Here is a 24,976-nt window from a genome sequence, read left to right on the forward strand (position 1 = left end):
TAGTTCTGTTTAGATGCTGCCTTTTGCACAGTGTTTGTTCACATTGAAAATTAACTTTAGGCTAGTTTCAGACATGAAATGGAATAGGAAGGGATCCCATGCAGTGCCGGTGGCAGCGAGTGGTACTAAACTGCTCACTGACACCCCTGTTCATTCTCTATGCAACCTTACTGCCAATTTGAACATCGCCTTAATAAGGTGAAGCAGCACTAAAGAAGTGTGGGGGAAAAAATATGAGTAGGAATTTAGATTAAAAAAATGTGTGTGTTTGGAGGATTGTTAATGAATAGCAGCACCTTGATCTTTGATGCAATGTCAATACCTAAACATTCACATATTGGTCCAGCTTTTTCCCAAACAAAGCATCATCCATGTGACAGTCTGTAACTTTTACAGCACAGTACAATACATTGAAAATATTATTTTGATTACCCTGCCTTCCTCCTTATCTCCACCCCCTGATTCTCCTCTTCTTTCCTCACTTTGCTGTGGATGTGCAAGCCAGAAGGGTCATAGGAGAGATTAGGGACAAAAGGGAAGGAAAGGTAGCTGGGCAGTCAGAAAGAAAACAAGCTGGAGAGAGGGAGGGAAGATGCTTGATGTGTGAGCTCTGCAGTCAGAAATACTCCAACACATCCACTGAATGATCTGCCTTCAGTTCAGGGCAAGCTGCCTTCTTTGTCATTAGTAACTACTGTTCTACAGATATGCTACCTGGATTTCTCATTTATCTCTCCTGGATTATTGGAATGAACTGTAAGTAAACATAACTAACTAGCTGTCACTGCATACATTGCTTTCATCTGTGCATTTCACTGATCTGAATGTGTGTGAGATTAGTTGGCCACTGAAGGCAATTTTTGAGGCAACTGAAATTAGATGTATATTTTTATCCAAACAGCACTGCACTGGGGATTCTCAGTCTTTAAATACAAACCCATTCATAGATCTGTCCTAGAAAGCAAGATTGTTCATATTAACATAATCAGATTGTCAGTGGACAGATTTGTTAGTAGTGGCATGCATCTGTGCCACTTCTTGTATCCTCAGCAATGTTTCCAAAAACAGAATTTTAATTTTATTGTGGTTTAACATGAATGTGCAGTATAGTCCTCTATTTGGTTTTTACATCTGATGACATTAGATCCAATAAGCTTAGCTTTGCCATTACCAGTTTAAGTTATTTTTCAGTTGAGATAATATTTTGGGCTTTAGGACATTTATTTTATTACTACACTTTATCTCTGCTTATTTGCCAAGAGAAGAATTAGAAATCAGCTGTGTGTGTTCTTATTTTATGAGCAGAAATCTTCTACTATATTAAGAGCACACTATATCAGATCAATGATGGTGTTAGAGGAAAAAGAAGCATATAGCTGGAATTAGTTTATATTTCCTATGTTGCTGGCACTGAAGTAGTGCTCTGTTTTTTTGTTTTGTTTTTTTGTTTCTGGTGTAAGCAATGATCTAGCATTTATAAAGAAAAATATGTTAGCATCCACTCTGTCTAAAAAAATTGTAACACTATGGTCTTTACAGTTTATGAAAAACCACGTTTAGCACAATAAAAAATGAGAAACTTCAGTTTTCATTATTAAGGAGGGATTATTTTTGCTTGTAAAACAAATTGACTTTTTTATCTATTTATTTAGAATTTTTTTGGGGGGTGTATATAGGGTAAATTGTTGTTTTTTTATATTATTTATGTTCTTTATATTTGCGTTTTTGAATATTTGTTGTGTACAGTTGCCTTAACTCTTTTATTTTGTTTTTTCTACCCTTCTGATGTAAATTGCCAACTATTAAACTCTTGAAAAGTCCATTAAGAGAAATCAAATCACCAAGTTTATTTACCAGACTATTTAACAAATCACCAAGTTGGTAATCAGATTGTTGAGCATTTTGTACCTTATGGAGTGGGTCATATTTGAGGGTAAAATATTCTACACCAACATTTACTGAACCAGAGTCGGTTTGAAATGGTCTTAAGGTTCTCAAAATGATGCAAAGTACCCTGTAGATTCTCCTTGAATTTTAAGCTTGGCTGTACATAAGGCATCGACTTTTCTCGTTGTTGAGAATAATGCATAGATGGCACTCACCGGTAAAATGACAACACCCCTACAGCCCACTAATGTTCTGTTATTCTACAATTTAACAGTAGGGGAGGAACATAGTGCCAAAAGGGGGCAAGGCTTTTAAAGAACTAGTTAAAATGGCCATTTGCTATCTGAATGACCACATTTGGGTTGAAATACTAGTGAACATTTATATATCAGAGATAGATATGTGCTGTTAAAGTTTTCCTCTTGTCGGAGCACATAATGTTAGGTTAGGTTTAAGCTGTAAGACCTCTTTTGGGGCTGACCTCTCTCCTGCCTAAGCTCAAATGATAGGTAGAAGAGGATGATAAATGGTCACTTTACAAAGCACATTTTTTTTTTTCATGTAACTCTGACAACACCTTTACTTCATAACTGTTTCGTGTGGGTCAGGAATGGGTATAGACTGGTGATAGGTCGACCTAATGAATTGACCCTGAAGCTATACAGTTAGGTGAGTAAGTCAACAAGTGGACAGGTCCCAACAACTAAAGGGGATTCATATTATTATAGCTTTAAAGCTACTAGTTTCTAATAGCGTGATTTAGTTAAAGAATGTCACCACAAACCATCTGCAATTCTGCATTTTTATGCTCCTGCAAATATATAAGGCCAGATCATATTTTATTTAAACTCATTTTAGTAACAATGCCTATCCTGATGAAGACAAAGAATGTCCTCTTTACACAATAGATGTCGCCTTGCCCTTTAAATATTTTTTGACACAAAATCAATTACTCAATAAAAACCTTATATTGATTTAAAAATATTTATAGGTGCTAATTAATGTCTTTAATTTATGCTAAACCAATATTTTTGGTGACACGTATTCACACCAAGCAATGAATTAAAATGTTGTTGTAACTGTTGCCAGGACTGCTGATACTAAAACTTTGCACAAACGGTTCTGCTAGTCTCTGGTTTAAATCTGGCTCATATACAGAGCTCCCTCAGTTGACAAATGATCAGGAACAATTGTGTGTTTTCCTAAGGAGGAAAGCACGATGATGTCCTGCTTGCTTGTCTTCCCCTTTGCCTCCTCAGTAGAATATAATGGCACAAAGTTCCATTTGCAAGAATGGTAATCTGTAGAGGGTTTAGGATCTATGTGATAATTCTTCCTTTTTCTTTCCAATTATGTGCCTATATTTTCTTTTTGTTTGCATAGGGTCCGACTATATCTACTAAGCCAAATAAACAGCTGGTCCATCCAATGCTGACATGTTGATTATGGGAAGATACTAGGGTGTTTAATGGTGTACTGACTATATCATGCACTGCAGTGATGGGATTCCCCTCTTGTATCCCTCTTAGAATACTCTTGAATATACTAGTGTCTTCGTAGTCATTAAGTCTGACTGTTCTTTTGTAGCATCAAGTCACAGTCCTGAGACATTGATGAAGAACTCCCATCCATTTTAAGTTGCCTTGACTAGCTGTGATCCCATGTAGATTTATCCTCATGTAAACCTAGAAAAAAGGCAGTTTTTCAACATTGCAGCAACTACTTCAGTTCAAGTGTTTAAAACAGTAAAAACAAAGAAAAGAAAGGGTGACCCTACCTCTCTGATTTTGTAACATATGCAACAACCACAATAGTAATCAAGAACATTTTTTTAAGAAAGAAAGACAGGTTTTTGTTGGAAAAAATAAATCAAATGTATTCTGTGAATTAATTCTCTCCTGCTCTTACCAGCAAGGTATCTACACTACCTTACCTGTATATGTCACAAAATACATTTGATTTATTTTTCTTTAAAATAGTAAACTTATAATTGATGCTACATATGTTTTCACCTCTTTATAAAACAAACCCTGCTAGGTTTGAGAAGACCTTTAAGAAGTGTGCTAGTGAAAGCAATGCCTGATAGCTGACTGTGAGCTATTATAATTTACAAGGTTTGCCTAACATGTTCATACAGAAAACAATAATGGAAATAATCATCAAACATATAGATAAATATAGTATCTCTTTTTCTTCTACTAACACAATACAAAGTGTTTCTTTGTGTTCTTCAATAAACCATATATCAAAGTGAAAGCACAGTGTGAGGATTTAGTACATTGTGAGAATTACACTTAACAATAAAAGCCATAAACAAGCAAAACTCTGCCAGCTGAAGAATACAAGAACCTGTGATAAATGCACAATGTGTACAGTTATGATTGGAGAACATATATTATTCCAATAAAGATAGTGTAATATATGTTTAATCTATACTAGAAAAAACCTAGACTGACACTTGACAAGTAAAACACCATAAAGCAACTACAGGCATAAGCAATTCAGTTCCCCAGGGTCATGCTAAAACATTGTGGGAGATGAATTTTACACACAGAGATATTCTTTGAATAGAAACAGTATGGCTGGTATCCAACAGATTATTGTAATAGGATTCTCTGCTACTTACATCTCATGGATAGGATTTAAATTAAAAGCAAAAAAAACTATTAATTATAATGACAACTAATATTTTTGTATGCACTTTTCACAGTCATCATATCTGTACACGCGTGTGTGTGTGTGTGTGTGTATGTGCGTGTGTGTGTGTGTGTGTGTGTGCGTGCGCGTGTGTGTGTGCGTGCGCGTGCGCGTGTGTGTGTGTAGAGGAAATGTAAGGATGGAGAGTGAAAAAAGAGGAGCTTAAAGACTTGTGTCACCAAACTTTTGTTTGCATCTAATACAACCTTTTCCAGCCTTTTTAACACGAGGAGAACCCTTGAAATAATGTTCAGGGAACCCCTGCTAAGATTTCTGTATCCCCAGTTCACAGTACATGTACTGTACTACAAGTAGTGTAGTGGTCAGTGGGAAGAATGTCTCTTAACTGCTGGCAAGTAGGAGCAATGTCATCCTTATAGATAGCCAAAAAGGTATTCAGTATCTGTGACAAACTCTGGTGGAACTCTGGGGTTCCATGGAAATCTGGCTGAGAAACACATATCCAGGTCAGAGGGAGGTCAACTGTAGACCAGATGCACCCATTGATGAGTTCTGAATAATCTCAAACTTCTCAATCTGACGTAAAAATGAAGCCATGAGAAAAAGCCCAAAGCTGATCAAAACAGGTTCTAAAGCAGTACGAATATGTAAGAATATATGGGTTAATACTACATTTTCTGGTTGTCTATATTCTTTAAATGTATAGTAAACCATGTAAGTGATAAGGTTTATTTTCCAATATTTGAACGTTAATTCTGATTTTACTGTATGTGTACCATCCCTTATGGGAGTGTTAACAATTTTACTTACTGTTAAAGATAACATTTGCCACAGACATGTAAGGGCCAATATACTAAATGTGTTGAAAATGTTCTCTAAGCTAGAGAAAATGCAAAAATGTTATCCAAGCTAAGTAAATGTTATTACTTAAAATTACTTTAATAATTATGTGAAGTTGTGTTTATCTACCCAATTGTGTACATTGGCGTTATTATAAAAGGAAAATAAAATATTTAAACAAAGCTTTAGTTTATTCACTGTGTGAAGTAAACATTCATCACAAGTAAAAAGTTGCCACTAGGGAGACCATTCAACACATGCTACTAATCTGCATGAACCTAAACCTTGCCTAAGCTGCTAAATACACTTTAAATAGAAAAGGGTTGAATAAGCTGCTTCTGAAAATCAGAGGCTATATTAGAATAAAAATTAAAATAAAAAAAGTTATTTTTACTGCAGAAATCATGAGTGGCTAAATTTTTACCAAAATTAGACAACAATTTTTCTTGTGGCAATAATGAGTCTACAGAGTACCAGTGTCTACTTTTCATCCAATACAGTGTTCCCAAATGCACGCTGCAAGCATACAGAGCATGTACCCCATGCATCACTTAGCTTCTGTACTCTATCAACCATCTGTATTTGAGTAACACTCTGTGCTAACCTGAACTCTTTCAACCCTCTGTGCTCCATTAACCATCTGTAATCCACTTGCCCTCTGTGTTGATTTGACAATCAATACTCCAGTGAGCCTTTGTGCTCTAGCAATCCCATTCTGTAGTGATCATTTGTGCTTGTTCCTAGTGATCATCCATGCTCCAATAATCCCATACTCCAGTTACCCTTTGTGCTCCAGTGATTCCATGTTCTAGTGAGCCCTTGTGTTCTAGTGAGCCTATTCTTTAGTTACTCTCTGTGCTCCAGTGTCCTCTGCACAACAATGACCCTTTTCACTCCATTGACCTTTTGCGCTTCAGTGGCCCCATGCTCCAGTGACCCTTTGTTCTCCAGTCATCTCTGTGCTCCAATTACATAGTGCTCCCATAATCTCATACAACCGTGAAATGTTTCCCGCTGCAATACAATTCTCAGTTTCACGTATCACTATTTACTTTGCAATGTGAACATTCTCTACTATTTTAATAGATTGACCTCATAAGTTTAAGGCTTACTTTAAACTGAAGTGTACTTTGCCAAATATTAGCAGAACCCTGACACAATGTTAACAGGTATCAGTTTCCCTCTCCCCTCTTCAACAGTTATGTTGAGTTTCTAGTTCATTATAAATAACATTATTTTGATGTGGTCTGAATTTATCAAGGTTGGATTTACATTTACTATGCACCCAGTAATAGCCCAGCCACATATCTAGTGAATTTAATTACAGAACTGAGGAGAGGTGAGGGTTAGTTAGAGTTTTGCTTTCTGTAACTGTGACCGGTGGATTAACGTTTTTAGTCATTCATCTTTAATAAAGCAAGCTTAATTTTTTGTTTTGTAGTGGAGTTTCTGAAATTTAATTGAATACTGAAGCCCCATATGCTAAAGTTTCCTTTTATATCATATCAGCTATAACACAGGGACAAGGACAGTACCTATGTTACTAGGCAAAGTGTTGGATGGATGTTATATGGGACCGCAGTATCTCAGGTGAAACAGCAGTGATTTGTTTAACATTTCTGTCCTGGTTTTGCTGGGGATCTGCAAGAAAATGATACTCAGAATTGGGAATCTGACCCACCCTATTGTTCTGAGGCCAATGGCCCTATTTAGTTCACCTGATACTAAGCAGCAGGTGCCGTTACTGTGTAAGCCAAATTTTTGGCAGTTTTAGGCCTGTGAAAGGAGAAGCGCTGGTCTGGAGGCCAACTTCAACGACCTATTGTTCTGAGGCCAATGGGCCTATTTAGTTCACCTGACACTAAGCAGCACGGGTTGTTACTGTGTAAGCCAATTTTTGGGGAGTTTTGGGCCTGTGAAAGGAGAAGTGCTGGTCTGGAGGCCAACTTCAACAATTTGTTTTTTTTCACTTTGAAGGACTGCTATATTGCTGACACCACTACTGCAAGAGAAGACTATTTTGTTTGTGTGCCTTTTTTTCTTATTAAATATGGGCAAGAGCCTTAAAGAGACATTGTTGCCTGGGGTTGTATCATTGCCACCATTTGGTGCTAATCCTCACATGTATGCATCTATGTGGTGGTGTGTGGGGGTGGGGGGTGTTAAAATAGCAATATTAATTTTTTATGGCATATTTTTTGTTAGTTCCATCCTAAAATGTTAACAGGCTTTCATAGGCTGACACCAGAACACTAGCAAAATGATGCAAGGAGACAGAAGTAGAAAGACAATCACACAATTTACATTCATTTTACTAGGTGTGCTGAACTGCAGTAGTTCATTTTAATGGATGTGTCAACTAAGCTTGCAACCCCATTGCTTTATGATATATTACGGGATAGTAACTGTGGAAACTTTGCAGGAATTTCCTGCTATGTCATTAGCATTCTGTAATAAATGTAGCACTGTAAAGTGTTCAATCACATCAGAATTCATTTGCTTTGTTCTGTTTTACAACTTCAAACTGCTAATTTAAATAACATTTGTGGGTATTGTTTAAGGTTTAATGGTTTAACAGTTGTACCAAGGGAAATAGGCATATTTATTTTAAAACAAACTGCAAGCTGTCATTCCAACGATTATTGATCTTAATTTGCATATGTGCTTATATTATTAAAATGATGAATACTTGACATTTATTGCTAAGTTTTGAAAAATGTGCACTTATTTTTAGTTTTGCTGTTCATAGAGATTACTATAAAACCCATAGCTGTCTATATTTGGACAACAGTAAAAAAAATATGTTCTAAAACAGTAAAATAAAATATTCTAAAACCCATTAAAAAAAAAAAAAAATATATATATATATATATATATTTAAATGTGTAGTAGCAAATGTAAAATGTTCATAAAGTATACTAATTGGAGCAACAAAAATTATTCTGATATATTACATGGATTGTGGGGATTTGCTGGTTGCTACCACTTCTTTAAAGTTATGGGTTACCTTGACTTTTGTAGTATTGGAAAATCAAAATTGTTTTCCAGGTTGCTGCAAGACCATGATTTTGTATGCAGTAAGGTAAGCTGCTCATATCATTTTACTGACACAATCCCCTTCTAAACCCTTCTAAAAATAAAATTGAACTGTATAAATAAGTAATTGCTTGGAGGTAAAGATTTTTTTTGGCATACCAGACACTTTAGGCGGAAATAAAATAAAAACAAAAAAAAGTCACAACTTTACTTTCGTAGATCCCTCAATCCCTCTGGATCTGTTTTCCACGTTGTCCTGGTTTCCTGCTTCATCTCGTTGCTGACAAAGAACTGGACGCTACCATCTTTTTTCTTCTTCCTTCATCTGACCACATTACTTGATTTCACACTGCACAGGCGCGAGTTTGGGCGATGTTGCCTGCTGTAGTTGTAAAAAATAAAAGTGCAGATCTTACTTTTTTTTCAATTATTGAAATCCTTTTTCTACGCATGCCCGAGAAGGAAAAAGCCTCCTTGGATTGGTGATACCAGTCTTTACTTCCTCGTCAGTAATGCCACTGAACGTAGGTACAGAGCACGTGCTACAACTCCTCTAGGGCCGAGGGCCAAGTCTTGTCTCACTTTTTAACCGTTTCAGGGAATTAGGAGATTTATGTACGCCTGTACTCATTCCCTGGGGTTAAAATAAAACTCTTTTAAATTCTTATGTAAAATTGCAGCAAATCACTGTAAAACGCATCATAGGAGTTTATAAGTCAAGCTTTAAAATGCCTGTAAACATGCATAAAATGCATGTAAAGGCGTTAGAAACATTTACATGCTTTTTTGAAACAGTCTGTGTAGGCCCAGCCTAAAAGAGTAAATCTAAATCAACAGGGGCACAGCAGAGGCTACGGATCATTATAAATCTTCTGGTGTCTGTCGGAATTTTTTTTTAAAGTTTAAATACAGTACAAGTTTAATTTTAGTATCATGTTATCAGAATTATTGGCATGCTTCTTTAGGTGGTAATGCACCAAGGCTAGATTTAAAAGGCCATTGTTTGTCAGTTGTACTTTTTTTTTGGGGGGGGGGGGGGTTTCTGGTCGTACTTGTAATTATAGTAAACCCTGCACCATCAAATGTGTTCAAAACAAGTATTCGATCAGCAATATGATTCCTTTAATGTTTTCTCTGTCATACTATGGTGTGTGCATCAATCTAATCTTGTTAAGTTAGTCTCCACAATGCGCACAGCAGTCCTAGTATATTTGTAGTTTGTTCTGATACTCTTTGTACAGCTTCCTTTATCTAAGATTAATTGAATAAACATTTAAAGAGCCTGAAAATGAAAAGTTAACCTCTGATTTTTCTTTCATTTTGATAAGCTTTGTGAAATTCTTTTCAGCAAATGTCAGTTACTGAATCAAAGCTGAATAGGCAAAAAAAGGACGGTAGAGGTAACAGGTGACAATAGCGTTAGTAGATAGTATAAATTATATTTCATTTTTTTTTTTTTTGAAACAAGCGTTCTGAATTAAATCAAAAGCTCCAGGCTAGGGTTTAAAACAAATCACACATCTATTGCAAAAACACATATATTTATGGGAAATACAATGAAAAGTACACAGGTAAAAATATATGACACATAGGACTTGATTTAATAAAGCTCTCCAAAAGCTAAAGAAAATACACTTTTATCAGTGAACCTGGGTGATCCAAAAAAACTGGAATGGATTTTCTTAAAAGTAATTTGCTATTTGTTATCAAATGTCCATTTCAGGTTTGCTGAATGACCTTTACTGATGAAAGTGTATCTTCTGCAGCCTTGGAGAGCTTTAATAAATCAGGTCCTTGTATCCGAAAAGCAGGTGTTGGGCAGACTGAAGATCTATGATACAAACTGTTATTATTGGAAGAAATTGTTTTTCTTTCTATACAAACACACTATATAATTATTAAACAGTATTTATATAGGGCCAACATATTACGCAGCGCTGTACATTAAATAGGAATATAAAAATCCCTATGATCCAGTCTTTTCCTATAATGAAATACCAGACAGCTTAAAAAAGGTTATATACAAAAATTATTTTAGTAGAGGATAACAGATTTCAAAACAAGCCTGCCTTAGCAGAAAAAAACACTGAGGTTGATTTATGTACGCTATTCGCTTAGAAAGTTGATTTATTAACAGGACAATTTATGTAGCTGGTGAAGCTGTTCTGACTTTACCCATCCAATCGTGCTCCCAAGCAGAGTGATAATTAACTTGCTTCCACCACTAAATGCTGCTTTGTTGAGGAGGAATTACATGTTAAAGTCTAGAGAAACCAACAAAATATTTTCTAGTGTTCCCTGTGGAACACCTTCATTCATCAGGAGATGGGCTAAAACCAGCAGATGCGGACCATCACACTCATTGAGCCACCAATATGGCCAGTCACAACCTGGTCACAATGTACCTCTCTTCCCTGTGCTTGGCTGTCAATAAAAATGGTAAAGGTAGCATTAAACCTCTCAAAAAAACAGTTACAGCTAGCCCCAGGGTAAAATGGCTGCTACTGGGCATAAATTACAGTAAAGCACACTTCTTAGTGCCGGCATTGTTGAGAATAAAATTTTATTACATGTGGCTGCTGTATTGACCCTACATTAGGGTCTGGTAGGGTAGTGACTTTAAATTCTGAATACTTTGTACATACCTGAAATTCTCTGAGGACCCAGGAAGTGTTTTGTTTCATAATTCACACACAAGCCTTAGAAAAATGACACTAAAGAAAAAGAAAGGATGATGTCTTCAAACCCTTCAGATTTGTAGCATTTTGCCATGTTTAACAATGAGCTTTGAGTTGTTAATACCTTTTGCAGTGTCAAAATTATTTTGCATTTGAAATGGAGAACTTTTACTTATCTTTCTTGAGGAATGTGGGCAGAAAATGAAACCATTTATTTCAGGGGTGTCAAACTCAAATACACAGTGGGTCAAAATTAAAAAGGGACAACCTTGAAATGTATTCAAAAAAATTTAGGAAGTCTTTCCTTTTCATTAGATATAAAACCTTGATGCGATCACAACTGGCATCACTTGGAAAACAGCAGGCTACGCACAGCCTGAGACACCGCTATACGACACATGGCCATGGGTCGCCAAGAAGCCCCTGTAACTCCAAAAGCCTCCTGGCACCTCCCACGTGTAGCTGAGGGGGAGTGCTGGAAATGCCAGACGTGGCCAATGCTGGGCTAGTACTATTCCCAGCATTACTTTCGTCTATATAACAGTACAGTATGGGGCCACGCATAGGCAGAGAGCCCGCTGGTCTATAGACGTGAGTGATGCCGGGAATTGTAGTAGCGTAGCTATTTAAATGCAGTGGCGGGCCAGCTGCAGTTCATATTTAGGATTCCTTTGGGGGCCAAAATGAGGATGTTACGGGTCAGAGATTGACACTCCTTATTTGATTCATTCACTCTGTGTACCACAGAACAACTTTAGGGAATTAAAAACTGCCCATATCAACCACATAACTATTTGTATATTAATCCCCTTAAATGTTTAGCAATAACAGTAAAGCAGATGTGTGCATTGCATAATATATTTAAGTAAAATGATCAATAGTAGCCCAGGGAAATACTAATACAATTTCACAAATCCTAAGCCACATTTGTTTAATCACGCATGGTTGAAGTACATATTTCCTGCTTCTAACTCTTACATCAGGAAAGGACTAGCTGGGGTTCAATGAGTCATTTAGGTGTTAATACAGAGCTAATGAGATTTGATGAGCTTGTGGCCCTGAGGGAAGATACTTTCTTCTTGAGACCTTTATCACCTTGAACACCAAAGTTGGTCACAGATGCTGGGCATTATATAACTACCTTTATTCAGACCTGCAATGGTCAGACAATATCTTGCAGAGAGTATTCCAGCACCATTTTCCTCATCATGTGACTAAATGCCAAAGACCAAAACAAACCTAATGCTGGAATGGAAAAATGCAGCAGTTAGTCACATTCAGCTGGACTTGTTCTTGCAATTCTTGTGTTAGAAAGTCCAGTTGAATGTTACTAACCCCGATTAGTAATGGTGTCCCACAAGTTAGTTATACTTTCCCCTCAGGCAAAAGGATTCCAATCCTCCCTGAATTACATTGTTGGACCTGTGTCATCACAGGTCACTATTTGAATCTTTCCTAAACACTTTGCCCTGTTTTAGCTGAATGGCAATTATACTGTTCTGTAGCAGTGAGGTTACTGTAATCACGTAGATTTTCAAATGTTTTTACAAAATATTAATATACCCAAATAGAGACTCACTGTACATAGTTAAACCTTTTGAACTGAGGCTTTCTGAAATGGATTGTTGACTGGAACCATCCAGGCAATTAACTCCAGGCTGTAGATAAATGCATTTGCAGTACAAGAAAAGAAATCTATCAGGTAGTAAGTATTATACCTGGTTGGATGTCTAAAGCAAACCAAAAATGTAAAAGAGGATACAAGGGCAACATTAATCCCCCATTTACATACTCGTATGTGCAGTGCATTACATCAAGATCGCCTATTCAGAATTTTTTGGTTGCTAATATACTCCATCATCCTTAAAATTGTGAAACAAGAAAAGGCTCATGTGCAAAGCACAACAGTATACTTTTATGCCTTAACTTAGTGTAGTGTTTCTCAATCGGGTTTCCTCCAGAGGAATGAACAGTTTGTGAATCCCAGGGTATTTTATCTGAAACCAATGATCTGTAAGGGTGATAGCTTTCCCAATGACCAACAATATGAAAGGCACTCTTCCTAATGACCATCACACTAACGTACTGTGAGTTGTGGACAAAGTAATTATGAAAGGGGTTTTGTGAAGACCTTAAAGTTATCTCAAGGGGTAACCCCATGTTAATAAGGTTGAAATAAACTACCTTGGGAAGTTCATTGGGAAAACAATGTGTTTATGAGTTACTACCAGTGCAATTTAATCATTTTTGAATTGCATTTATCTTTTTAGCATATTTTGCCTAATCCAATAAAGTTTGCAGTTTCTTTTTAAACCAATTTTCTATTTTTCAGAAATGCAAAGTTTTGTTCTCAAACCACATATAACTTTTTCCTATTATCTGGCCTGCTGATTGTCCACCTATAAATACACTGAAAAGTACTTGTCTGTCACAGAGCCTGCAGTTACGTGACTTTTTAGTATATTACATATAGATATATATATATTTAAATATATATATATATATATATATATATATATATGTATTTATTTTTGATGTGTGTATGGATGTATTTAGTATTTTAAGATCTTGTAGTGTTTTAATCAATCAATGTGCACTGTATTAATTATTATTCATCATTATGACCTAATATGGTTCACACAGGTAAAACAAGAAGTACAAATTGATTGCTTAATCTTTACTATATTCTAGAACTACATAAATAGTTACAAAGTTACATAGTAAGTCAGGTTGAAAAAAAAAACATAAGTCCATCAAGTTCAACCACTATGGGAAATAACATCCCAGATATAAAACCCTATGGACATAGTTGGTCCAGAGGAAGGCAAAAAAAACCCAGGTACAATTTGCTCCAAAAAAAATTCCTTCCTGATTCCATGATGCAATCAGATGTTCCCTGGATCAACAGTATGTTATCTTTACTTTAAAGCTTTAATACCCAGTTGTATTCTGTGTCCAAACATACAGTATGTCCAAAAAATGATACAGTACAGGGCTTTGAAATGTCCTTGAATTACTAAATGTTGTTGTCCAAAGGTCCCCAACCCTAGTGCACCCACCAGGTCCCCAACCCTAGTGCACCCACCAGGTCCCCAACCCGGCTTTGGCCGGTGCACCCACCAGCGGAGTCAGAAGGACTCTGCTTGGGGGTGTGCACCGGCCAAAGCTGCAGACCATATCTTCCGGAGACATTACAGGCTCAGTGAGGTGGGTGGGTTGTGTCTCTGGACAACCCACCCACTCTCGCATCGCATACCTGCGATCGAGAGGGCGGGTTCCAGCATCATGACGTCACTCGGGGGGAAGTTTTTTCCCCTTTGAGTGACACACTGCTTCCCGCGCATGCGCGGTCTGGAGTCTGTGCATTTAGTGGTCCTCCATCTGCAAAAGGTTGGGGACCACTGTTGTAGTCCATCCATAAGAATGGACTGAAATGCAGTAGGTAATATCAGTAGCAGTACCAGTACAATGTAGCTGCTGTACAGTGTTTGTAAAGGGATACAACCCTTATACTTGGGGAAAAAAAATCCAAATATCCAAACAATTAATTCTTTTTAAAAACAAAGTGAATTTCAGTAGATATAACGGCTTACACTATAACAGCTCTCCCTGAGCAAGACAATACTTTCAATTTTAATGTGACTATCCAGCTGAAAATGTTTTGTTTGCTTGTACATTTCATTTTAATTCTTTCCTTAGCGTCATCTCAAATATGTTAGAACATCTTATTTTTGGAATTTTGATCAGTAACAAAATATTTGGATCCTCTGCTCCCAATCCTTTCTTTTCATGGTCCTATTGGTCACTATCCCATCATGTTGAGGGAATGCCTGTATAATACACCTCAAAAAACTGAATCATTACTATATAATCTTCAGGAATAAAACTTTGTGTTGTGTTTTAAAATTATTGTTAAATCATCACAATTTTTATTACCAAGCTCATTTTACATATTTACCTTGTATTAAAAGTTTTCCACGTTGTTGACAATTCTAATTGAGCATTCATGGCATGATGAAAATAGCACAGCGGTGCCCATCAGTGAAAACTTTATGTCAGAATGATTAGAGGATTAATTTTACACATTAGGATCAGTTCTCAAAGCCAAAACTCAAGCAAAAGAATACCTTGCCTAAAGAGTTTGGAAAATTACAGTTACATGGCTAAAATACAGAATCTTACCCATTTGTCAAGCAAGCTAAGCTGAATTGTGCCTATAGAATTTAATGAATAAATTATTTTTTGCAAATAACTTGACTAAAGTTGTCCAATTCCATCTTCAGGGCATCTCCATTGGGTAAAGGCGGTGTCCGTGTTAAAGTCATTAGTATTTGTTTTCCACAGCCTATATCTCTAGATATACCTATCACAGCTAGGCTGTTTTTAAAGATGCTAACTTATAATTATGCATTTTTATTACATTCTAAGTTCAGACAGATCTGTGACAGGTTCTTATTCCTTAATGATTCACCCATCTTCCTAAAAAATCTATTAATTTTAATGTTAATTAAAAAAAAACTCTAGTTAGCACCTTTTAACAATTGAAGAAGTCAGATGGCTAATGTCAAGTTTAGTTGATGAAATATGATAGGGATCTTGAATTATCCAACCATGTACTGGTGGGTATTCACCCCCAAGCAGATAAATATTAATTCAGAGTTAAATGTACACCTCCAAAACTAAGACATCGATATGGTAACAGGCTTGTAACTTGTGTAAGAACCATGATGGCTTATATACAAAGTATTATAACTAGTCTATTTATTAACAGTGCCAGTAATCTGTTTTACAGTACACTTCAAGTTAGGAAAATGCGTGGTTCCGCAACAAGTACACAACATTCCATAGGCACAGGATGATCCATGCAGTCAGTTTCCTAAGAACCACCAATCAATTGTTCCCCAGTTTTAAATGACATACTGGGACACTTAGAAGTAAAGCTGGAGACATCTATTTATGGACAAAACAATTACGTTAGTTAGTAAATCCCAAAAAGTCTAAAAAATCTTCCTCTGACTGCACAGCTGTTCACACAATTGGTGTATCAAAGCTAAATTAAATATAATCAAAGATTGTTTCTAACTATTAACGATACACAAATGTATATGGTTAAAAATTATGTTTCAGCTGCAATTAAATTATTATTATTATTAAATTAATTGTTCCCTGTTTATCATAGTTGAAATCATAATGCATCACCAAAATGCCTGCAAATAGCAAACAGGATTGGAAAAAATCTTTTTTCTTGAAGCAGTAAAAATATTCTGATTCTGCTGATGAGCATGACAGTTTTACAAACATTAAACTGCCGAACAGCTGGAAATATGTACTAATGGAAATCTGCAAAGGAGTGATAGCAGTTTCAAAGAGAAGCATAAGCTGTTTAGTTAAAGTTAAGCGTGCTAGAATTCTAATAGATTTAAAAACTTGGTGCAACCCCTTTTAGTAATTCTAGACATTGAAATCTTTTGCAGGTGTTTGAAAAAATGTTCTAAAAAAAAAAAAAAAAAAAAAAAAGCTACCTGATTAATGAAAACTTTTTAGAAAAAAAATTTCTTCTGCTTTGGAAGCACATAATAGTTTACTTTAAATTACATATTTATTTTACAAAATAGTCTGAATATCAACCCATCACCACATTTTTTCTTGTACAGCATGTATGGAAATAAAAGCGCTGAGTGCATCCAATATAATAAATATGGTCTGTCCCAGATGTGCAGCATCACACATGATAGGAAGCAGGTGCAATTTGTTATTTATGCAGTAAATTCTTAGAAAGACATTGGCAATGCATGTAAGAGCCATTTTTTGTTAGGAGTTGCAATGTTTTTTTAAGAAACAATGAAAGATTAAAGATGGTTGAAATCGATATTCTAGTCAAACCCTATTAAAGTCTGGGAGAAGATTTTTTTTTTTCTAAAAGGGTCAAATCATCTTAGGATATTTTCTCCCATGATTGAATGTTCTTAAGATACTTTCTTTAATGTTGCTATATAAGTAGCACTGGATAAAATATATTCTAAGAACATTCACTGTGAAAAATTTCACTACTAACAGTAAGTAGCCCTAGAACATAATGCAAATGTAACATCCTAAAAAACCTAGCACCGAAAAGAAAATAGCTTAAATATATTTGCTCAAAAGAGAACATACTTTAAAGTAAGTCAGCTTTAATGTCCGCATAAATTTATAAAGATAGATTACGGTGAACAACGGAAGGTCAACTCAAACCCACTGTTGTTGAATAGATTTTAAGGGAACATACTAGTATTATTTAAAGTTTACATATATAAATTCCTGACAGGTTAAAAAATACAGCAACAGTCTGAAAAACAATCCATACCTTTATTAAGTAGTAGACCATGAATGCCAAACAAGTGACATGAACCAGGCTGAGATTATGCCATAAATTCACGTAAATGGTTAGAAGTATCTCTTAAGTATCTCTTCTAACTTTTCTGTCCAACTAGAGAGGTGCCAACTGGCTACATCTGGGCTAATCTGTGTCTGGCCTTTATAAATACACATAAAACGTTACAGGACCTCAGTTCATGAAGTAGATGATAACCATGAATGATGCCAGAACAAGGACAGTGCCATGTTTTAAGAAAAAGAAACAAGAAGTCTTGTCGGTTGAAGAGGTATTCCTAGAAGTAAATCACCAAATCAAGAATTATGTACGTTATGTCATCTTGACTAGCATCAAAATAATGCCTATACAATATTGTCTCTCCCAGATTAGCAAGCTTGAGGAGCAATATATACCACTTACCTTACACAGCCCTTCTAATGATTGGAAAAATACACCCAAGTATTATATACAATTTGAATCTTGAAGACCCTGCTAGTAGTATGAAAGCCAAAAGTTCCCATATCACCATTATCAGATCTTTTGTTAGCTGATCTATAGTTTTGATAGCTGATCTTATCTACATCAGTATGTGTGATTTCAGGACTAAGCATGGACTTAAACCCAGTTAGGAGTGATTATTACATTTTATAATTATTTCATAAGCATTCTTTCTGTGTGAGTTTTTTTATAATCCAGGCTACTCTAGGTCATGTAGTCTGTAAAAGTACATTGGTCTAAATTGCTTTTACATTCTGTTAGATTGTTCAATCTTCTGTTTGTGTGTGTGTGTTGGCAAACTTGTGTTCTGTAGTAAAGTGTTTAGTGGATGATGTATCTAGCTTCATGAGTAACCAAAACCATATCCTCATCTTGACATTCCTCTCTCTGTCGGAGTGGGGTGCACCGGCCAGAGCCACGGACTGCGTCTCCCGTATGGAATTGCAGGCTTAGGGAGCTGGGCGGGTTGTCTCTCTGAACGCAACCAGTCCACTCTCCCATTGCAGGCCCAGACCTGTGATGGGAGAGTGGGTGGGTTCTGATATTATGACGTCACATTGGGGGAAGTCAGACATATCAGCTAAACTTGCTTTTATATGCTGTTGGAATAAAGGGACAGTTGTTGAATTTATAAACATTGTGACTCCTGAGGCGTACTATAAGATTGATTTATTTGGTATGATTTATTAAAGCTCTCCACGGCTGGAGAAGTTACACTTTCATCAGTAAAGCTGGGTGATCCAGCAAACCTGAAATAGATTTATTTAAAGTACTTTGCTATTTGTTAGCAAATGTTTTCAATCCTGGACCAGATACATTCCAGGCTTGCTGGATCACCCAGGTTCACTGATAAAAGTTTATTCTCCCCAACCTTGGAGCTTAATTAAACCAGGCCCAGTGTCTTTACTATAATTATATAACAAACAAATGTAAACTTGTTAAAAATAACACAAAATGGAAATAATTTGTTACGCAATCAAACCTATACTTTCTATAATACTATAACATATTCCATTGCTTTGTTCATTGATTATTCCACTAAAATACAGAATATAGAATGTGCTAAAAATAGCTTTTTATATAGGAGAGGGTGTTCTCTCTAGAGAACAATTACAATAGTAACTGAAACACAAGATATTTTTTCCAGTATTAGTGTTTCTGTTTGGCTCCAACGACTCCATTATACAACTATATCAAGCACAACACCCATTTATTGGACATACTTTAAAAGATAGATAAAAAATGTAATTTTGCATAATTTGTAACAGTTTCAGTTGTTTTGCATTTTAAATTGTACTATTTCAGACAATTGTTTGTACTTGCTTTTCAAGCATTTTGACCAAATAAAATGTTACTTGATATTTAATTGATATAGCCTGTTGATTGTAATGCTTTATTGCATTCTTCCTTTAATCTTAGGAGAAACTTCATATAAATAAAAACTTTAAATAAATACAGTTAATAAGCAGCATTTGGCAGTAAGATGATGTACTTCATTTCGCCTGTTTGGCTATGGATATTGCATGGCAGTTGCTATCATTATATTCAATCATATATACTGTATACACACACATCTGTGTAGAGGCTACTGGGGGTTTTCAATATTTCTGGCTGAATAGAGGGGAGCAGAGGGACTGCATTGTCAGCTTTCTGCCTGAAAAAGACATGTCCCAAGATTCCTGAATGTGGATGTTACAGTACTCCTTTATAGTATAAGTTCTCCACAGTACAACAGGCTGGCTACAAAGACAGACATTCTGATTCGAGCATCAATTGTAGCCACAGGCATTAGGGATATGTACTTCTATGCAAAGGATGTATAGTATTTATGGGGACTAATTGCTCACACATTTTTAGGATGCATTATTGGTATCTTTTGGAATACTATTTTTTTTACTTTTACATTATTTTTTTTTACTTTATTACTAAAGGTCTGTTTACTAGCAAAGCAAGTTTTAAATGTTATGTGTGTGCAATGGAAGTAAAGCTTCCCTTATTTATGTATATCTTATGGAAACATTTTCTTTAAATTCCTATTCTACATAAATGTATCCCTAGGACTGAAAGTAAGGAGTAACTCTATCAGGGACACAAATAGATATAATACTTAATAGATATGTTATTTTAAAGTGTGAGTGCTTAAGTTATCTTTTAAATTAGACATTTAATTTAGCTACCTAATACAGCAGTAGACACACACAAGTCAAATATTTCCTCATATTGTCCATCAATAGTAAAATACCATGAATAAAAAATGCTAAGATTTTTTCAGAAGCTGTGTTTGAGTTACTGTATGTTTTAGGGTCTGTTTATTAAAAAACAAACAATGGTAAATACACATTACACATTTACAATGTTTTTTCAGAAAGTTTGGTATGTTTATTTTATGATGTAACTCTATAAAATAGAATAATGATACATTTAAAAATTTATATTACACATCGTTTGTAAATTTTACAGATAGTTGCTGCCTTATCATAGTATAAATTGCTTTTTAAAAGTAGAAATGTTTTGTTAAAGCAAGGGGTGGGGGGGAAATGAGGAATGTTCTAACTGATGAGAATTGTGTTTTTTTGTATTAACATTACAGGAGAATAGTAATATATTTACACAATTATTGCTGTTTAATCACCATAACCTAGCATTCCATTCCATACATATATGCACTTTACATACTTCTTTATGCTTTTTTAAGGGTCAATCATTCCAAAACTTTGAATCACAATAGCATAGAAGGCTAATTATCCTGCACAATTTGTGGTATATTTTCTTCTGAATAGTTGCCATTTCATTTAAAGACAGTTTCCTTTCCTTTCCAGCATTTAATGGTAATAAAAAGATAGCAGTTCCAGGGTTTATGATGTACCTATTTATCAGAGGAAAGGAACAAATGTGAGGTCAGACTTTAAAAGCCTAAATTGTCTATATGCGCAGTAGGGATTGGTAATTAAACAGGTAGCTAAGCAACTATGCTTAGACTATACATGGTAAGTTTACAATTTGATTGATAAATTGATGTACTCATGCTGTTTTTTAAACTTAACTGCTCCATTTATTCAGTGGATATATCAATACTTATGTAAGCAAAGCTGTTGATGCTACTTTCTTTCTCAAAAGATAGGAAAGTGACAGCAAACAAGTGACTCACTTACATAATACTAACATACACTGTCTTTTTATTTATTTTTTTTTGTATTTAAATTACTAGACCTTTTTTAGACTATGAAAGCTGTGTTCAGTTTAATACCCCATCAGAAAAGAAGGAAGATGCGATACTAACAAGTGAAGTGGCAGGGTAGGGGACGGAGTCAAGAAAGTTAGCAAGTAGACTTACAGCTGCATTCTACAAGATGTGTAAATAAAAGTAAAGCCCTGGTAAACACAGGTCAGTTTATACTTTTTTTTTAATATTTGACCTGATAGGATTGGCCAGATCTAGGGTGAATCTGAAGGGAAGATAGGAGCCAACAGATCTCAAGTAAATAAACTTTTAGACGTCCGAATGGATGTGAGATTGGGAAAGTTGGTAAATATTGTAAGTACACAAGTCATGTTGTGTATATGAAGAATCATATCAAATCAGTTGAAAATTCTGATTACTTTCTACCTGAGAAAAACAAACAGGAGAGAATATCATGTGTACAGTGTTTTTAGACTTTGGACTGATCAAATAGAAAACAGATCAGGTCAGTCAGTCCAGTGCAAAATTGAGAGTGGATAAGTGGGTTTTACTAGGCCTCATTCATCTCACTAAAGCCGAACAAAATATGTTGTAAATAAACAGGTTGGCTTTGCAGTGAAGATTTATATTCATACTATGTGAAAATAAAACTGTACAAGTATCTGTAACCTAGGGGAAAAGGTGTAGGTGTAGCCCTGTGAAGAGGACTTGTTAGACAGTTTACTGTGAATATTACTGATAAATGGTAAAATGCATGCTTTTCTTGCCATTACCTTATATTCTGTTAAATGCAACACAGTACTGGGAATTCTGTACCTCTATTGCTGTTCAGCCATGTTAGTCAACTGTGCACCCTAGCAAATCTGCTTTTTTAGCCTTGGTTTTGTACTGGCCACTTTTACTATTATTCTATAATTTTACTGTTATCAGCTCCAGGTAGTTATCTTGTCACTAAACAAATCCCCGTTTTTCTTTTTAATCTTTTCTATAATATAACCTAGAAATCATTCATGTAGAAAAGTTAACACCAAGTTAATAAGAATCATGTGCTATTTACAATGATTTGACTTCACCCACCTGGTTTGATAACTTTTGCTATTTTAGACTTTTTCTGGGGTACATAGCCTCAAAGGAAAGAGGTGGATGGAAAAAAAGAAACTATTACTAATCAATTTCACACAAATAGTAGCAAATGTAGTGGCCAAACCATGCTTGCTGCATCCATAGTGTAATGAGGTGGATATCTAGTGAAGATTGAGCTTCATGTGATTTAACAAATACATGGAAAAGCACTTCTAAAAAAGTTCAATATATATGAAGCAAGGATGAAAGAATTTGAAACAGTTTCATATGTATTTTTGATTTATGCCTTTATGGCCAGCTATTGGAAATGCTTTTGCACCATCACCAAAGGCTTTTAGCTTAGCTTTGAATGAGTCCAATATCCTTAATGTTCGCTAACAGAAACAGTCATTCAGCATGTGGATTGTAATATACTGAAAATTTTACTGAAGGTGTACATGACTAGCTTTCAAGGCAATGCAAACGTGGTAAACTTTTAAAAATTATTGTCTTTGATTCTGCAACTCATTTCTTACAACTGTATATGTTAAAGGAAAAAGCAGCTGCTTTCTAATAATATAAAACAATTTATCAGCTTCAACTTCTGAATAATCAGATTAAAATAGTCTTTACTGCTACAATGTATTTTTTTGCTAGCAATTTTGTAGTTGCTACCAGAAATGGCATGTGAGCTTCTAGGTTTACAGTTTACAGAAGCTTTAATTCTCCTAAACCAGCTTTGGGTTAGTGTAAATTATAATTTGTTACCAAACATTACCAGAGCAGCAGAAGAGAAATGACCTTAAAAATAATACCTTTGTTCCTTTACCCACTATTCAATACCCTGTAAACTACAATGGACACTAAATATAAACTATTGGCTCACCATGATGACTCCATTACAGCTTTTAAAGAGATGAAAGGCAGTACTGTATACAAGACCCTGTAATATCTTTATACCTTGGATCAAAATTCTTATATGTCATTACCAATTTTCCTTAAAGCAAACCAGTTTAATTAAAAATACGATACTTGACTGATTTTATGTAAAATCCAAAAATAATAATAATTTATCTCTTCAAGCTGAATAAACTGAATTGTTTTCCACAATGCTGAGAAATAGAATATTTTCTGTAATACAATAATCTGTTTGAAGTGTCAGGGTAGCAAAGTATGATTTCACATGCACCTTTCATTCAGTTAAGCCCAGAGCTCTTCAAAGATTGAAACCAATTTCATAGACCTGTCAAAAGATTGCTTAGACTAGTTCAATGGTTTGTTTATCATGGATATGTTCAGCAAAAGCATATACTTGGGGGTTGCTGTTTTTTAAGGAATTCCTTTATTTTTGTTAGTTTTATTGTTAATATCATATGCCCATTTTGTGCCCAGCACCTTGTCAGCCTATTCTGTGCTGCTTAGTTTTTCACATATATCTGGATCCTTTTCAGGGGAGCCATGTTTTGGGGAAAGTGCTAAGAGGAAACCAACATGCAAACAAACCCCCTACAGATAGTGTATTCATGCAGATAGGCTGAGATTCAAACCTAGGACCCAGAACTGCAATGGAAAGAGTGCTGACCCAACTGTGCCACCTCGTGTTTGCCGTTTTTAACTTTACTCTTGGTACCACCAAGATCCATCTTTTGTTAATGTTAAAAGATATATTGATAAGAATACTGTACCTTACTGGGTTGAATTCTAGTGACATTGTTGTCATTAAACAATGTGTCCCCAATGAGGGACAAACCGTTTTGGTGGTCTTGTTACATTTCTTCTTTCCTGATTCCACCATCCAAGATGATAAGGAACAAGACTTACTGATAAATGTAACTGGTCATAAAAGGTAAAGGAAAAAAGACAAATGTCATTCCCTTTTCCTTTATGTTTTCCTGAAAAGTATAGTTTATTTTGTAACAATGATGCGGGAAGTAAATTACAAGGCCATGATTTGGAAATCACCCATAGACTTTTGGAAATATCCAAATCTTGTTCTGTGCTTTATTGTGCTGCTTTGATGTTGTAAATAATAATAGTAAGTATTTAGACAGCTTTTAGGAAGTGTGGTGTTTGCTTTGAAAACTAGATGAACTGGTGAAGAGCCTTTACCAAAAAGTCTACGTTTTTACTCACAGTTTTTCCTTTGCACTCCTCACAATTTACAGGCCAAGAACTGGGCTCAGGAAAAAGCAGGCTTGGAGTTTATATACACAGTGTAATTGCCAGGATGGGTTTAAGCTGTGATAATTTACTCCTAATCATCCCCAGGCCTTGTTAGCCCCCCCACCTGACCAAGAAACCCATTGTCCTACAGCCTGGTACTTTAGTTTCACAATCAGGTCAGAAAGAAAACTGCCCAATCAAACAAAAATATTCGGCATATAATCTGTACCTTGGACAAATGTATCTATCGTCCTGGATGAGAACCTGTGTTTTCGTTGGCCAGCTGTCACAACAGGTGTCATTATCTTCATTTATTGTACTGTCCAAAGGATCAATATAGATCCCTGTGATGTTAAACCCCCTTAATAATAATGTAGTACTGGAAGTATGCTTGCCTGCTCTCTCTTCTTGCTGTTATCCTTGCATAGTAGCCAAATACAGGCACAATTACAAAGTTTGGGGGGGGGGGGGAATTGATGTATGTAGGCAATGGGTATAAAAGGGAAAGTTAGGGCAGAAAAGCTAGCACTCCTATCTTCTGAGAACTGGTAGAAATCCAAGGAATGACTACTGACTAAAGAATAAAGAGCTGAAAAGGGATTACAAATAATTAAAAAGTGA

At 35.5% G+C, this 24,976-nt stretch overlaps 1 protein-coding gene across 1 annotated transcript in view; it reads left to right on the top strand.

The window, feature by feature from the left end:
* Positions 1-508: 508 nt before the first annotated feature.
* The window catches only part of RXFP1 (relaxin family peptide receptor 1), a 118,963-nt gene continuing 94,495 nt past the window's right edge, over positions 509-24,976 (top strand). Inside the window, exon 1 of the mRNA XM_072405978.1 lies at positions 509-756. Within this exon, the coding sequence (XP_072262079.1) occupies positions 708-756 (49 nt within the window). The 5' untranslated portion in view covers positions 509-707. The remainder of the gene's footprint in view (positions 757-24,976) is intronic.

Source organism: Pyxicephalus adspersus, chromosome 3, assembly GCF_032062135.1.
Source record: "Pyxicephalus adspersus chromosome 3, UCB_Pads_2.0, whole genome shotgun sequence".
Lineage (NCBI taxonomy): Eukaryota > Metazoa > Chordata > Amphibia > Anura > Pyxicephalidae > Pyxicephalus > Pyxicephalus adspersus.